This window comes from Odontesthes bonariensis, chromosome 23 (assembly GCF_027942865.1).
Source record: "Odontesthes bonariensis isolate fOdoBon6 chromosome 23, fOdoBon6.hap1, whole genome shotgun sequence".
NCBI classification, from domain to species: Eukaryota; Metazoa; Chordata; class Actinopteri; order Atheriniformes; family Atherinopsidae; genus Odontesthes; species Odontesthes bonariensis.
In genome coordinates this window covers 8,983,168-9,001,011 of record NC_134528.1, presented here as the reverse complement: position 1 = coordinate 9,001,011, position 17,844 = coordinate 8,983,168, and the positions used below count along the sequence as shown (strand labels likewise).

The 17,844-nt window shown below is 41.5% G+C and overlaps 1 protein-coding gene across 2 annotated transcripts in view; it reads right to left on the bottom strand.

Moving 5' to 3' along the window:
* Nucleotides 1-17,844, bottom strand: part of skap1 (src kinase associated phosphoprotein 1) — a 28,087-nt gene that overhangs the window by 3,651 nt on the left and 6,592 nt on the right. For both annotated transcript variants that reach the window (XR_012768512.1, XM_075456814.1), the window contains exons 5-11: nt 10,636-10,716; nt 10,465-10,548; nt 10,252-10,376; nt 9,048-9,111; nt 7,532-7,726; nt 5,361-5,414; nt 5,123-5,232 (exon numbers count right to left, since the gene is read on the bottom strand). Coding sequence is in view for 1 of the 2 variants with exons in the window: in XM_075456814.1 (XP_075312929.1) it covers nt 5,123-5,232; nt 5,361-5,414; nt 7,532-7,726; nt 9,048-9,111; nt 10,252-10,376; nt 10,465-10,548; nt 10,636-10,716 (713 nt within the window). In the remaining variant the exon portion in view is untranslated. The remainder of the gene's footprint in view (nt 1-5,122; nt 5,233-5,360; nt 5,415-7,531; nt 7,727-9,047; nt 9,112-10,251; nt 10,377-10,464; nt 10,549-10,635; nt 10,717-17,844) is intronic.

The following is a 17,844-nucleotide window of genomic DNA, read 5'->3' as shown; positions in this document are numbered from 1 at the left end:
AGAGTACACCTGCTGTAATAGGGACATTCCAAAAGGCGTGGAGAGTAAATTATCCAAATGACAAAAACTACGCTAACTGCACATATGTTGATAGTTTTTTGCGCTTTCTTGAACCCTGAAGTTGGGAAATTTCAGGGTCGGGGAAAAGAAAGGGTACATTTGGGCTCATTGCAGCGAGTTTTAAAGTAGCAATCGAAAATAAAAGATGCTTTGGTGTGAAAACAAAAGTCCTCTGGAGGAGGATGCGGCGTGAGGGGCGGCACAGATCAGGGCTGGAAGGGGGGCCAAACAGCGCCGTGTCGTGGCGGCTGCGGCGCGTTGACTCGATGACCTCCCGGTGACTCCTCCGCTGAGAAGGCTTGGAATGAGCGTGGGCGGGGCTGGCACTGAGAGTGGGTTGCTATGACAACACCTGCAGTGTACCGGCGCGATCGTTTATTTACCACTCAGGGGGCTGGCTAATGGCGGCATTCTGATAGGCCCATCGCTCACGCTGCCGGGCCGGAGGACAGATTGACAGCTAACCGAGCCTGAAGCGGGGAGAAGGTGAGGTTGGCTGGTTTGGGTGCGGCGAAAGAAGATGAGTGAAGCAGGTGTGGTGTCACGCCAAAACAAAAACACGTCTTTAATAACTGCCTTTGTGTCCGAAAAATGCACCTTTTTCGGGGGTGAAATCCGGCGCGGATAGGGAGCCACGTTTCCTCTTCCTTTCCTCTCTTTCCTATCACACACACGCTCACAGATGAAACACAAACACACACACACGCTGAATCCCAAATGCATACAAACTAGGGGGAGTGCTAATAAGCCTGACACATGAGGCATCTTTCCTCGGCCACCAGCTGACTGAGGCAGGCCTTGGGCGTGATGGAGCGCAGGAAGTCTCTCATTGCCCTGCCGCTGAACCCACCGCCTGGTTGTTACAATCTCTCCCTCCTTCCCTCCCTCCTTCCACATTTCCAACCCCCTCCATATTTTCCTCCCATTCCCCTCTTCCCATCTCTCCTGTAGCAGCCTGCGTCCTCTCCTGCGTTTCTTTTTCTTTTTTCCTCCACACAGACTCATCAGATGCACTGCAGCTCTCTGCAGTTCCTCCATCACCGGTCAGCCTAATAAAGAAACATAGACACCTCCCAGCAGGCGCAAACCCATGATCTGTAACTGCGATCAGGTTAGCGAGCCCTCCTCGCTCTTCACACAGGTACGCTTCACAAGCGATAACACGCCGAAAGCTGTGGGAATAAAAAACGATACTTTGCGGAGATTCTAAGGATTTTGTGCCAAAACAGCCTTAAAAAAAAACTAAAAACGGATGATAGTTCTGCATAACCAGAGATTGAAATGGCTACTTAGTGTCCATTTTTTCCAAGTCGGCTTTTAATTAAATCAGAGAATTGGCTTGGAATTGGAAACATGACAGAGCATGAGAACGTTTGAAAATTTCTCAGGGACGATGAGATTTAATAATAAGAAAACCTACTTGCTATTTTCTAATGCACGCCTGGGATTACAGATAGCTCCTTAACTTAATAGCAATTTAAAGTGGATTTGTGTATGCCACTGAGTGTCTGTAATGATGGCTGTTTATGCCGCCCCTCATTTATAATAATTAAGCAGAATGGATTGGGGGTGGGTTGCTCGGACGCGGTTCTGGGCTATTGGCTTGGGCTGAATAATGACCTACTGTAGTTGACCGGGGGATGACCGCTGCCTCCTGCATGACCCCAAACCCCAGACTCACCCCCTGCTACTTTGGGTGGTAAATAGGATGTCTTGCCTGTCTATAGTGTCTTGGTGTCTATGGCCACAATAGCAGCCAGGGGTCTTTAAATTGGTGTGTGACAGAGAAAAGGAGAAAAAGAGGGGGACAGGGTTCACACAAAAGAATAAAGGCATCCCCATTCTTTGTCTCTTTGGCTTGACTTTTCCCATCTGATTGTTTGCCCACTTCTCCTTTTCTTCTGCTGCTTTCAGTTGGTATGACCTGTGGACAGCAGGCCAAACCGACTTGGAGAAACAAAAACAAAAAAGCTCGAAATGGTCCTCAAGAAAAACTGTCCCAGGCAGCAAAGACTGAATCTCAGTATAATATTTCAAAATGCTTATTTCAAGTTTAATCTTTCGGGGATTTAAAAAAAAAATAATCCCACCTCCTAAAGCTACATGGCTCTACATCAGCTTTCGTACATAATATGGAATTCTGCTGAAAAAACCACCACAAGGTGTCAGTGGTGTCCACGTTCTCATTGTCCCCATCGAGCAGCAACTTTGGACAAAAGTGAGATGACGCTCTGCTTTGGGAGACGCAGCGGATTGGCTGGCCTGACTCCCTTTCTCTGGTTTTTGGTTGGACGGCGGATGGAGGAAGGGAAGTGAGCAGGGCGGTGGAGAGAAAGAGGGAGCGGTGGCAGCAGCTCTTGCCAGAGTTTTAAGGACCCTGGATGGGTTTGCGCCATAAATCTCTTCCCACTCCATCCTGCCGTTCTCCATGAGTGCCTGTGGGAATACAGGAATGTGACAGCTGACCTGTAGAGCCCATGTCTTTTGATTCTGGATACATAAATTAGAGGGCAAGAATGCGGGACAACCTTATGGTTTAGTGTGGGACAGGGCCGACAGAGTACACAGGCATTACACATGTCAGGGAGAAGTGGAACAATAGCTTTCAGCCCCAGCAATAAATGAATCTGATACACATTGTAAATCCAGTTTTAAACGTCCCTTTGCATCCACAGGCTGGGGTGCACTTGAGGTGCTGGAAATGTGCATAAAACATCTCAAGAATTTAAAAAAGAAAACTGAGCTCACCAGTAAAATACTAGTGTAAGCAATAATGTGCCTTAGAAAAATGCATGCTCTGAAAAAGGAAATACCAGAGCAAAAAATAAAAAAAAACAAGATGGATTTCAGGGTGTGTTTCTGCCTCATGTATCAGTGGGCCGAGCTTCGCTGAAACCAGCGATGCAGCCATACTACGAGATTAATTCTCTTGAACTAATGGGATTCATATGAGTTGTGAGGTTCCTAATTTATTTACTTTGTCAGCGATGCACAAATATGCGCACGCACACAGCAACACACGAGGGAGAAAAAAAACACAAATACAGTAAAAATGCCCCCACTTTACAGAAAGTGAGAGATCAATAATGATGGATGAGGGCCTTTTATACAATCGGCATGTTCTCCTCAGTTCACAGCCATATGACACCACGCCTGTGGCTATCCCATTCTGCACTTCAGCAGTCAATCACATCCTAGCTTTAAAAATAACAGTTTGTTAGCACCATTGATTTAGCACTTAGAGCGTGTCCTTATTACCTTGTAATTATGGTCAGTGTTGACATAACAGCACAGACAACTAGGCCTCCCACCCTCTAAGAGAATTTATGGGCCCTGGTTTTATTACGGCCATTTCGCGTGTCTGGGTCCCCAGCTAAGCGACAGACTTGAGTTCTAGCCAAGGGCCCGTATTTCACTCATCGAGGTCAGGGTTCTCAGGAATCCCCCGTAAAACTGAGCAACGCCGTGGGGCCGGCGTGTGCACGCAGAAGACACAGGGAAGTCCTCCCCAAGGGCTCATTAAAATAAATAGCCGATTACAGGCTATAATCCAAATAATGCCATTCATGAGGGACATGTGATGCTATTAGGACGCAAAATAGGACACGGGAAGAGTCTTGTCGTCACAGAAACCCAAACATTCAGAGGCTGTCCTGACATCACCTCTACATAATTTACAACCTGACCCTCACTTTCAGTCCATCAGAAGGTAGTTAAAACTGCTCTCATACTCTGTCACTGTGTTATGACTTTCAGCGTACAGCTTGACAAAACAAGAGTAATCCATGCCATTAAGATTCTGAGATACAACAACCAGCTCTTGCTCCCATCCTGGACATACTTTGCTTTTAAGATCTTCAGTGAGGCTGTAATCTGATCTATACAGTGAAAAGTAATCTGCCGAGCCGGGCCGAGGCTGCGAGAGTCGGATCTGACACACAGACTCAGGTCCCCTTTGCCCCCCACCCCCCCCCTCCCCCCTCCCTGTTGCGCCGCTTTTGTCATCATTATGTGAAAAATGGAGGTGGCTGTTTTGACATTTTCCCCTATCAACCAGTACACACAGATGGAGAAGGCTGGTTTCTCATTAATCTGGCACTGACAACAGAACCTCAATTAAAAGTCCATCTTCTGTGAAGAGCATGTTTCACCTGTGCTGTAGCTGTTGGTATGAACGGGAATGAAGGTGTGAACTTTGTTGTTTCTGCACTGAAAGTCCTCCGAATCAATAATCATAGTTCAGTGGGGTTAAAAGCTGAAGAAATTCTGAGGGTGAATCTAATCTCTAATACATGATGATTACAAACAAATAAGCTCTCTTCTTCCTGCCTCTTCTCGTCAGATAATTTGGGATAAACACAGAACATGATGATTCAATTTGAAATCGACCAGTAGCAACAGTCTTGGGAACAAGCCCCTGTACACAGCAGAGTAGAAGTGCCCAAATTACAAGCCATTGATTTCCAGTAGGGCGTCTTCTCACTGGGAGATACTCTGCATGTAACTACAAGATGGCCATAAAGCACGAGGAAATAGATTGAGAGAAAAGGCTGAGATGCAGGATGGCTTCACCTGCAGTTTATGTCAAACAGAAAGGAAGAGCTTCGCATGGCTGCCTACTCAATTAACCCCTGCGATAGAGGCTCCATAATGAACAGCAGCACCATTACGCAGCACTCGAATGGCACTTCACCCTAGTGGCCCGGGAATTGACAATGCCACTGTTGGTGCTTCTCTGCTGCGGGGAGATGCAAGTGTTCCCTAACGGAGGAATTTAGATGTTGGGGATATCAGCATGTTCAGAAAATAAATGAGGAAGGGGCGATTACTGGAGCTGATGTTGTTTAAGCCTTAAATAATTACGCATTTTACACGTCTGCATCTCATTATACTCATTTGAAATTACCGTAACTGCTCCTGTAATTATATCAACGAGTCAAGGGTGCAGCCAGGATGCGTTTCCATTAGAAATAAATGGGTAGAAGCTGGTCCAGAAAACCACAGAATTTGGAGAAAAGTTTAAATAAGCTCTTAGATTATTTTTGCTGATCAGGATGCTGACCTTGCTGATGATGTAGATGAGATCTCCTCTCTGAAAGCTCAGTTCGTCTGGCTCATCGGCCTGGCAATCCCATAAACCCTGGTAGTAGTTAGCATAATCTGATGACCCAGCTGAAAGGAGACACAGAGCACAAATTCAAATACAAGCAGAAAACAAAGCTCTTCTTGCATTTTAGATAAACGTTACGTTCAGTAAATAAAAGAGAAGCGTTCACCAAAATGACAAATTGTGATCTGACCTGGTTTGTTGTTCTTCTCGATTATCTCCTCCGGTGGATTCGGAAATTCTTCATCTAAACGGTCAAAATAAAGAGATAAAAGACACAAATGACACGTGTGTTGGATACAAATGCATCTGTCATTAATATTACCAATATTTGGTAGAAAATAATGATGAGAAAACAATTTATTTTGCTTTGCAAATCAAGAACAAGCGAGTATTGAAATAAAAACTGACGAATCTCACGACACAAGATGCTTATTTTTCTTTAACCAGACCGAACTCCTCGGTGAGGATCACATTCATCTGAAAACCTTACAGGAAAAGTTAAAGAAGCAGAGGCGGACGTGTCATTGACTTTGGGGCGTGGCACCCGGTGGTCTGTTAGGTGACACAGTGATATGCCTGCCTCCGTCTCCCACATCCATCCTGAGCAGAAGCAGGCTGACAGCAATGCCACATCCCAGCAACACTATCCACCTTCCAGCACAACCTGCGCCTCTCCTTCCAGGAAGAGCAGGAAACACACACACACACTAACACACACACACACACCGTATGTCCGCATGCATATTTGTGGTGGTTTGTACAGTTTGCATTTGAATGCAGAAAGCCACGATCTGTCTTTCTCCTCTCTAAACAAACACAGATAATTACGACTTTCCTGAAAAGAGCGTGAAGCCGCCATATCTTGCTAGTACAGGAAGAGAGAGAGAAAACAATATTTTAATTTCGTTTGCAGCGGGTCTAAACATTTGTTCAGTTCTCTTCAGCTGCCGTAGCGGAGGGGCCACCGCTATGGCCCGACGGTTTCTATATGAAAGTGATTTAATTTTTCAGTCAATAAAATCAGTCATCAGCGGTCGAGCCAGTACGACTGTTGCTCTGCAATCTGCCTGCAACTGAGCCGTGCTGCTTCCACCAAACCGAGGGGTCTCATAAACTAAGAATTGATGCTGCGGTTGAGGATGCAAATACATATTCTTAATATTTTTAGATATTTAACGTTAGCAGCTTTAGGAAAAAAATATGAGTGAGAACTGTTGCAAATTCTTTTTTAAACACATTTGTGCTCCGTAACAGAAGTAAAAGGCGTGCAAATTAACAAAGGCAGGAGGAGAATGTTCTTATCGGGGGTATTTCTATCGAATGAACGATATCACACGTAGAAAGATTCAAATACAGGCATCTTTCTTCTTCTTTTGCAATACTTAGCAATGAAAAAACGGAGCTAATTTAATAATTTAACAGTCTATAATCACTATGTAAAGCTGTTAGTGAGCATAGAGAGATGCAGAGTGATTGATAACTGAAGGGGTGAGAAAGTGAACGAAAGAGCTCGTCATTCGATATGCCATCTGTGGTCAGGGTCTGTACCTCTTCCCAGATGGCTTTGAACGGTGGCGTGACAGTTTGAAGACTGATTTCCCTTTCACCAGTGATTTTGGCAAAGGTAATGTACTCACTGAGTGAAACAAAATCTTGATGTATCTTATTTAATAGAAACAGTGATGGACGACGGCCCTGAGAAGATCGGATCACCTCTTTTGTCCTTCTTGGGATCTTGTAGCAGCCCTGACACATGGTACTGACTCCCCCTCAGCAGGAACTCACATGCACTCTTCTGGGGTCTCGTCAGTCAAACTCTAATTTCTATTAAAGATGTGACATTAAGAGCTCCAGAACTATTTTAAGCCCTGAGAGATGCAGTTTTTACTTCCTTTCAGCTAAATTGCTGTTGCTAGGCAATTCTGGCCAAAACTCTGCTTAGTCGATTGAATTGTAGGCTATTTGTTGCCTGGCAACATTGGCTAATTGGGAGTTCTATGACAGAGCATTTTGCAACTACCAGCTCTCGCTGATTTCAACAACAAAGCTGCTCAGAGAGATAAGGAGGGAGGCCAGAGGGGGCAAATTTGGAGTCACTGTAAGTGAATTCTCTGCTTCCTGTCCTGTGTGGCTCTGCATCAGCCACATCAGTGATGACGAGCTTATTAGTGTTGGTTGATTTATAATGACTAATCAGTCGGGGTGTTGGGATGACGAGGTGGCACCTGGCAACACAAATTTCCCAGCCAGGAAAGATCACAAAGATTCTTCTTACAAAGGTCCCTCGGGGTGTTAGCATGCATCAGAGCAAGTGTGTATTTGTCTGATTGAGTACCATATGGGGTAACTGCATCCTCGTACCTGGCAGCACCTCGTAGATATCGTCCTCCCCTTCCTCGACCTCCTCTGCGTCCTGTTCCCCTCCTTGCTGCCTGTCCTGGGAGGCCTGGGCCAGCCGCGACTGTCGAACCCTGCCCACCTCCTCAATGTCATCATAGGTCTCTTCCTCTTCCTCGTCTTCATCGTCATCGAAAGGGATGACATTGGAGCTTAGATCTATAAGGGAAGGAGAGAAAATTGTGATGGGCCGCGTTAGCACAGCGTGGCACAAAAGACCGAAGCATGCATTAAAGTGTAAAGTAAGAGGAATCGGCAGTGGAAAATACTGGAGCCTGGAGATTCTTTGTTTTTAATACAGAATATTTTTAAAAAAGGTGAAAAACAGCCATCACAATTATGATTTTGTTCAGTTTAAATCTAGAATAAAGAATTATCTGCAACAATATATAAAAGACAGAAGCTGTAAAACCTTTAAAAGATAAAGTTCAGCACTTATTCTTGGTTATTAACTTATCTGTCTGTTATTAAATTGTGCAACTCTTCGTACTTTTATTTTTGGATCAGTCGCACTCTCATGTCTAACCCAAGAGTTCTTCATATTTACTGCTTACTATAAGATTTTTAGGTCTTAAGGTGATCAAATTATTTAGATCCGGACGCCATTTTGAGCATTTTATACCCGTCTCATGAGAGCACAATTAAAAAACATGCCAATAGATTTTTAAAAAGAAAAATCAGTCTTGTTTAAAGGTAAAGTCAAATATGGAAAAGATTGATAACAGATAAGGACTGAGTTTTGAAGAAAAACTGTGCTCGGAGAACGTAAGACAAACTGCAGAGTGTCTGTTACTTCCCGCAAACCAGTGGCCCGGCCCGAGCCCATTTTAGAGAAGACGAGGCACGAGTGCTCGCTCAGATGGAGGAGCTGTCTCATTGCAAGCGACTGGCCACTGCAACATAGGGTATCAGGTCCTCTGTCGTACACCAGCAGCCAAGCAGAAATCAATGTCGCTGGAGGATAACCAGAACATCTACCAATCAATTTCCTGTAAGCTGGAATTCGGTAGGAGGGTCATGGGAGGAGTGGTTGGAGAGGGTGGAGGAAAACTGGGGCTACATGATGGTGCACATGACATGCTGGGTGACACGTCAAATGAGGAGATTCAGGGCTGTTGTGGTTGGCTGTAAAGTCAGTAATAGATCAGGGTTTTTTTCTTTCTTATATGAGTCAGAGATGATAAAGAGCTCCCGCGCACTTTTGACCTTTCTGCACCACGAAAACACAAAAAGTTCATTGGAAAATTGATAAAAATAGAACGTTAGGTTAACACAGCTTTAAATGTCACTTCCAGTTAACCTATGTTACTTTCAAAAAGGCTCCAGTCTATTTCATTCATATAGGTAGCTGTCATTATTAGTAGTTATTAGTCATGTTTTACAGGGCTTTACAAGAGTTTAGCAGATTTATTTGCTTTTCCAAAACACATCACGTGAAATAGTGGCAAGAAAAAAAGTGCAAAGAGACAAAATGGCTCACCTCTGAGAATAAACAAGATTTGGTCCACCCATTCTCTGGCTTCTTGAGGGCTATTAGCAGTGAACTGGATGGAAAATATCAATAACACAGTCATTTCTATCACATCTTAAGTACTGAATTCACACATCCAGCTTTTGATAAAATCCCTAAATATTAATCCTGCAAGGAGAGAAGAGATTAGAAACTTTCCCCTTTTTTTTAAATAACTTTATAAAATATAACAATCTGTCTCTTAAATATTTAATCAGGACATACTGAAAACTGAGAGATAGTGTATGTCAATGTGTCAGTTAGAGAGTTTATTTAAATGTTTTCCAATGAGATTTAAATTAGTTTGACTAATACTGCAGATTTCAGGGATAAATGTGTTTTTTTTAAATTTATTATATTTATGTATTTGAATGTCACACTTCATCCAAAAATGACTTCAAACATTTGCATCAATTAAGTAATGTTAAAATGAAAGTTAGATTAAGCTGAAGTTAATGCACATAAAATGTCTAAATAATAGTGTCACAGGGTGGTTACAAAATTAACTAAAAGTCACATGACTCCTAAATAAATGTCAACAAATGTTTGTGCTGATCAAGAGAATCACATAAAATATGGAGTTTTGATGAGGACCCAAATGTTTTTAAAAGAGCTGTAACCAAGCTGCTGTGAAACAGAGAATGAAATTAACAATTTAATTGTCACTATTACAGAATAAGCCTACTAATAATTAAAAATACTCATAACCATTGTAAAGAACAACAACAAAATGAATATATGTCTTGCTTTTTAGGCTTTTTTTAGGGTAAAAATTGCACATGGTAGATAAACCGTGTCTACAGCGGCACAACAAGACAACATTAATAAAAAGTGTTAAAAATCAGTCCACTCAATCAAATGATGGAAAACAATGTCCTTTATGTTAGTTTAACCAAGCTGTTTTCATATGACGATTATGCAGATATGGCACGATTTATTGTTAATTGTGACAGTGTACAGATGGCAAGCTTTTTAAATCATCTCAAACGTATTTCCTCATAATTTTAGTGCTGTTTTTTTGCTATTTACTACACAAAATGTGCTGTTATTTAAATGCAAGTGTTTAATTTTCTGCTTTTTTGAAATGTAACAATCTAGTATGTTATTTGAATTGAATTCATAGATATATAGTCACACATATACATATTGAGTAATATGTTGTATTCATGCATACCTGGAAGGCCCTTCGTCCAGGAGCAGTGAGCTCAAAACAGGCACTTTTTTTGGAGTCTTTTCTAAGGTTGGTCACCAGCTGTACACTGTAGTCACCGATATAAAACGAGCCCTTCTGTTGTTTATCTGCAGGAAGGAGGACACATGGTACGATGTTATCTGACTCAGCTTTCTGTAGCTGTAATGTTTCCGCATCCTGGCATTATCAACCAACCTTTTTCAGTCCCAAAGTAGTAAAATATCGAGTTGTTCAGGACACACCATCTCTTTTGCCACTCTGAGCCGAAGAAGCTGTGGTCTAAAAAGTTCTACAAGTGAGTAATATGAAAGGCAGAATTTCTACAAAATGGAGAAAAATAGAAAAATGGTAAATATGCGTTCATGCCTTTTCGTTTCTTTTCCAGGTAGCCTTGCTTTAAGATGTTGCTGAGGTCCTGTGCTGCCACTGGGGCGATGTCGCTAAAGTCTGTGAACACAAGCAAATCAACCAAATTATAATCAAATGAAGCACAGATCAAACACAGACAAGCAGCAAATCCTTACTAGTTTTAAAATGTCTTAAAATGATTATTTTGTTAGCAAAAGTGTTCCAGCCAGGCAACTAATTCCTTAATCAATAATTTGTTTCTTCATTCCACAGGCAACACATGTACACGCAAACACGCATCAGAATATAAATTCTCCAGCTCTGTGGATCAAATACATCCCTGCCAGGCTTCAAGAAACTTCGATCAATATATCTACAGTGCTGCTGAGCACTGCAGTCCATTCATCTGCTCACATAACAATTTAATGAGAGCAAGCTTCCTGTGGGAATCCTGCAACGCTTCAATTTGCAAAGTCAAAATTTCAACATGATAAGACAATGGCACAACTTGAGAGTCTTAAGTCAATTAGTTCAGCAGTTAAGTAATGCACAGTGTTGCTTTTCCTCTTATGTGGGATGCTGCAGACATGAGAGGTGTTTTACTCTACAGCAGGTGGCCTCAAGAGATGCACTAACAAGCTGTTACACGTCGAACTGAGCGTCGAAGTTCTGACATTGTAAGCTTATTTGCTTGATTTTCCCTGCTTTCAGACATTAGAGGGTGAAGTGACCCCTGGTCGGCCTCAATGGCCAGCTTCCGGCATGCGTTTCAACAGGAGTGTCTGGATTTTCTACGTGTCAAAAAACAAAACTCGGCTTCCTCTGAATTCATTAGTCAACAGGCGTTGGTCTGGCAGGAGGGAAAAAGGTGCATAAGAACAGCAAGAGCGCCTCTTTTGTGTCTGAAACACGTGAACACTTTAAACACCATTTACATAAGTCAGTGTGACACCCCCATTCAGACCACAGATGACAAGGGAAATGCCTGGAGTCCATCCCCCTCAAAGAGGGCCTTTTTAACTGCTGGGAAAAACCAAACATGTCATCCCACAACTGGCTCCTCTGGCTTAAACAAAGCACACCCCCAAACATTAGACTAAGAGGAACCTAAGAGACAAGGAGACAACCGAGTTGAATGCCCACTCCCACTGTATCATACTCTCTCTTGGAGTTATCAGAAGTATCTAAGTGAGTTTCGTCTCAGGAGTTTAGATTAAGAGAACAAAGTAGAGCTGATATTGGTTTCCTGCTGGGATTACGTTCCAGAGGTTTAGGTTTGCAAAAAACCAGCGAGTGATCCGATAACCCCGCCGTGCTTCGGTTTGTGGTCCTGACGGATGAGCGGGTCATTCCAGAGCAGAGCCTCAGACACCTCACCGCACTAACATGCTCACATATCATCGGCCTGCCTTTGTGGATGGACTGACCGGTGACACTATAAATACAGAGGTGCTAAGGACTGTTTGGTCAAAGAGAACCTGACTCAGTACATCATAACAAACAGCGGTCATTACGCTCCTCCACCTCATTTATCCGCCAGCAGTCCGTCCATTTTTTTCCTGGGGCCTGCTTCCTTGTTGCGACCCACTTCTAATCGCCTCATCTGTCTGTTTCCCTTGCTCTTCATTTATCTCAAAAGGTCGAGCTCGGCTAATAGATGAGGAGGTCCAAATTCAACACAGGATCACTCTGATCTGCTTGAGTCAATAAACATTACACATTCATTCGTGCTTAACAATTTATCGCCAGGTGACCTGACCTCACTTGACTGTTCTTTGTCTGAATCTTAAGCAGAGTGGGTGCAAACATCAACCTGCAGGGCGAGCATGTACACAATAGCTCTAGATTCTTCCACACGGCTGCAGTACAACCTAAACGCTTCCTTGATCCCACCCAAAACAAAAGCAGAATCTGATTGGTCCTGAGTTAACAATGCCTCCTTTGACGAAAATCACTCCCTAACACCTCTGTGGGACCGATGCAGTTTTAAGTGGATATTTAGAGGTAATGTTATTTGAAAAAGAGTAATTTAGAGTGTTAAAAAAAAAAGAAAAACATCATCGTGTTTGAGTTTTGAGTTTGAGAACAGGCACAGAGAGACACATTAATGCATCTAATTAAGGCCTCATCAAAATCGCAGACAGACGGCACTCTTTCATAAAAATCATAAATTGAGTTATCAATTATTCAGGGCAATGCCATGACTTCATTTTCATCCCTTTTGCGTTTTAATTAGCACCATCCACAGCTTTGGTATTGACATTAATTTGATGGCAATTTATTGATATTTCAGCGTAACCTATTTAGCGGAGTGCAATTACCAACAAAGAGAAGCAGATAGATGTGACGTTGGAGTCACATCCGGTGTTTCGTAAATCAAGGTGAGGAGGTGCTACGGGCCCCGCTAACTGAATCTAACAGCTCAGAGGTCATCAGCAAGAAGATTCGAGTCCCATCGATTCCAAATGGGAGGAAATTATCAATAGAGACGGAGCAGAAATATGTATTCAATTGATTCTTCTGACAAAAGGAGCATATCCATAAGAGAGCTGACCTGTGCGATGACAAGCATTTTGTTGAACTTGTGTTAAACTCGGAGGGGATACACAACGCTGCATCCGAGCTGCCAGCGGTTTGCCAAAGCCGCAATCTCTCATTTGGTTATTCACACTCCCTCAGCATGGTGTTATGAGCTCAGCAGTTGATACCGCAAGAAAAGCCTGATTTATGTTAGCATGACCAGAGGGAGTTAATGTATTCTCTCATTAAAATCCACTTTAGTTAGGCTGAAAGTCAATCAAAGGCTGGATAGAGGGTGAATCAAAATGAAGGGGAAATGGTCGGGTGGGAGGACTGATATGTTACATTAGATCTAACGGTGGTCATAACACAACAAAGATGGGAGGAAAACACAAAAATGCGCTGAAGATGTTGATGGTGCTACAGAAACGAGTGGTCCCACTTAGTATCTTGTCTTTGAGACGGCGGAGAGGGGCGAAGGCGGAGGCGGGATTCAGTCGCAGCAGGTAAACCGTCAGATGCTACGGCCTGAACCAGAGGAAACGTTCCGATTGGCCGGATGCATGGAGAGAAACACGGTGAAATGATCGAAAAAAGAAGGGAAAAAATGCTGCTTTGCATAAATGTTAGTGACCTAAACTAAAACAGATATCTTGATGTCCTGATATAGATGAGTGGTAATGGTGTGTGTGATGGACAAAAGTTTGGAGAGACATAATGAAATAATAATAATGATCATTTTCTCCGTCCATCAAATCTACGTGATGTGACTGAGGATTGATCGCCTTATGCTCCTGCTTTTCTTCCTCAGTGTAAAAATACTGGAACACACTCTGAAAGTCTATATCTAAATCTAACTTGTGTTCATGAGGTTGCAGTTTTGTGTCTGTTCTTTTAACCTCCTTTTTTATAATCTTTCATTTCTTCTGTTTTTAACAGGATGAGCCCTGATGTTGTTTTAAAATCACGATCATTGTTATTACTGATTAATTTCTCAATCATTTCCTGGTTGTACATTCATTTTTTTGGCCTTTAAAATGTCATAAAACGCCAGCAATATTGACTGACACACAACTTTTTTTGTCTTACCGAGACTCCGAAGATATTTAATTTTGATACAGTGGCCAATTTAAGTACCCAGATGGCATTTCTACATTAAATGACATTCAATAAATGGACGTCTGCTTATCTTGCTTGTCTAGCTGTTTCTTTTCATTCTTTACATCCAAATGCAGATGGACTCTTGTGAAACTGGAACAACTGCATGACATTTTTTCATCTGAAGAATTATTTCCCTCATAATGAGACAAAATTTAACGAAAAATTAAACTGCTTTTTAATTCCAAAGCACAAAGGAAACGATATATATTAAGTATCACTGTATTTAGCAGTAATTATGAGGTAAAATATCAGACAAATCTATCACTGCGGTGGATACATTTATCTCCAGACGTGATGCCTTAAAGAGCAAGCTGAAAGTAATATCAGAACGTTATCATATGTTTTTTTTTCTCCTTTGCTTAGTCCTTGAGTCTGGGGCTTTCACAGAGCCGTTCGATGCAAGAGGTATTGCATTGAATGCAGCATCAGGGGGCAGGACCTGACCCCCATGTGAACTCTGCTGATGAGGTGAAACAGAAGGCAGAGAGAGGCTCCCCGGCCCTGAGGGGGCTGCAGGGAGGAATGCTGCTGATTCTACAGATGAGGCGAACGAGACCGCAATCCTCTTCGATACTGTCCTTGATTAGGAAAAAGGATTCACTCAGTGCACCTTCACCCACCCGGCGCTCAATCTGTGCACAGGCCAAGCTAAATTGATACATTTTTCCTCATTACAGTGGGAGGCCTTCGCTGCATGTCCCTCCAGCGAGGCGGCCGTCAGAAAGGAGGAGAGAGACTGAGAGGCACTGAGGTTAAGGGCAGAATGTCTTCTCAGCCCTCCTTCCCTCCCCTTGATTTGATTAGGACTTCAGTCATCGATACATAAACCATGTTTAGAACCTCCTAATGCATGTGTTTGAACCAAAGAAAACATGCAGTGCATTATATCAGGCTGCATGATGACTGTGTCACCGTCTAATAATGTTTAATGGGGGCAGGAATTTATGCAGAAGTGATTGTGATTTTTTTTTTCTTTTCTTTCTTTTAAGATCAAGGATGCCAATCTGATTACACAACAAATCAAACTTGAGACAATGGCACTACGAGTGATTGATGCCTTTAACAGGACAAAATAAAAACTTCAAACAACACAGAAATGATCCAGTTTTATCACACTTACTAAATCTGTTGGATTCTAAAATTTCAGTGAGGTGCATTGATAAATCCGTGACCAAATACGCAGTAATTCCTTCGTTTAGTGTGTGACTAGGTGCATTACACTTGATGTAAATGGGAAGAAAAATATATTTATTTTTCTCTACAGAGGAACAGACACCAAATCATTCTATGTTTTACTCTATTCCTACGCTCAAACATCACAGGTCAGCCACTGTAAAGACACTAAAGGGCTAAATTTACAATGTGACATCGGCTTCCCCCTGGGCAGCCATAAGCAGCGTCTACAGCGACCCTGAATTTCCTTTTTCTAGATTTACTACCACTATTCAAATGCTTAACTGCAGATACAATGATCCTCTAATCGCTTGGGATGGTTTTCAGCTGCTTTACTGACAGAGAGAAAGAAAAAAAAAAACACAACACAGTTTTAAGAATATAAATACCAGTAACGGAGGAGTTCAGGCCCACAGAGGAACCAGAATATCTGTGATAAAAACGTGCAGCCTGGAGGGAAGAGCACCCACAAAAAAATTTACACACTTGCCCTCTGAAATACCGTTTGTGCACCTTTAAAAATGCTGCTTTTATTTCCACTTAATGGCTTTAAATATGATCTAAACAAGTACTGGTACTGCACTGCGCCGTCTGAGCAATATCTCACACCTAAAAGCCTTTTATACAAATTGCTCTAATTTTATTGTCTCTGCAGTTGCATATTATGCTAATAAATAATTATATGATGCTATCGCTCTTTAATTCCCTCAGTAAATCTCCTGCGAGTCCACAGGCAACAGGTGTTACAAAAATGAAAAGAAAAGAAAATTGTAAAGGAAAAGAGGGCCAAATTCTGATTGGAAGCAGTGATGCAAAAGGTTTTTTTTTTTGTTTTTTTTTTACAATAAAGATATTCAAATTGTATTCATTTTAAAAAACTATATTATATATATTTTCTATTTAATTGGATTCATATAAATCATGACAATTGTTCCCACTAAATAATCAAAAATTATCTATTTTTTTCAATTTATAGCCATGATTAGTTTCACTCAACTTTAAATTTTCTACAGGAGAAATGAATAATTACTGTTTATTATTGTTATAATTACTGTTGCATATTTATTAGATTTAAAAGTGTTTCTGTTCTGCAAGTTTGAGTCTTAAATAAATAGTTTTATCTGGATTTTTTCAACAAGTTCTCAAGGAAATAAGAATAATTTGGATTCCTTTTATTTTTTTCTATTTGCTTTTGTTTAGTTTTTTTACTGTAAAAACATAAGAAACTTCGTTTTGAAACAGATGAATAATGAACAAAGTGAATAATTTAAAGATCATATCAGCGTGTAACTCGATTAAAGTTGCGTGCATTTTTAAACCACCAGCAAGAAAAATAAGATCATTGTAAAAACAGTTTTTAAAACTAACTCCTGCTTTAAATATTTTTTATCAGTTAAAAACAATCAAATTAAACTCTGATAATTACCGTCAAAGAAATATTAAAATTTTTCTTTTTAACAATGCAAAAATGAACAATATCAACAGAACAATAATTGTTTAACGTAAGTCTTCCTCAATACTGGTCAAGTTTTAAAAGTCATGTATTCATTCGTTTTTATATATATATAAAACCATCCAAAATTAAAATGATCATTTAACTAAATAGTAAAGCTAAATAGTACATAAGTAATATCGTACAGATATTTATACTATTTTACCACCAAAAAAGAGATTGAATGTTTTTTTTTAAGACTAACGTCTCATAAAATTGATTTAACTTAATTGCGATTAGTCCTTCAGGGAATTTATACGCTGAAATGAATTAACTCAAAGCTTTTTTTCTTGTGAAACTACAGTTGTCATTCTGCCAAACGGGACGAAGTTACTTTAAAATAAAATGTTTTAGCAGTCGATCGGCTTCTGATTTCTTTCACATAAGCTAACTTGCAGCAAAGGCCACGATAAATCAATGGTAAAAATTACCATCGTAGATAAGCAATCTCCCAGTTGCCCACAGCCGCCCTAAGTGCACGCCCAGAGTGGTGGCTTCTCGCAGCCGTGCGGAGATCCCGGTGTAAAGAGGGATGCATCCTGAACATCTTCGAATAACTCCACAAGGGTATGTTAATGACCTTAAAGTGCTACATTACAACAACAATTAAACAGAGGGATCCCAGAGGCATTGGAAGCCGCCGTGTCACTGTCTGTGTACAGGCCAACACATCTCTCCTATCTCCATTTATTTCCCTAAGAAATCAGCAGGGCCACCTGGGCTTGGCATTGAAACTTCATTCATCTCCAGAAATGGATTCCAGTGGAGGGCAAAATCAAATTCTCATTTGCAAGGCAGGGGGAGAAAGAGAGGGAGTGAACGCAGGAGGTACCTGGGAACGCTAACCTCTGGGTGAACCCGCCGCATCTGATAGTTTTCCT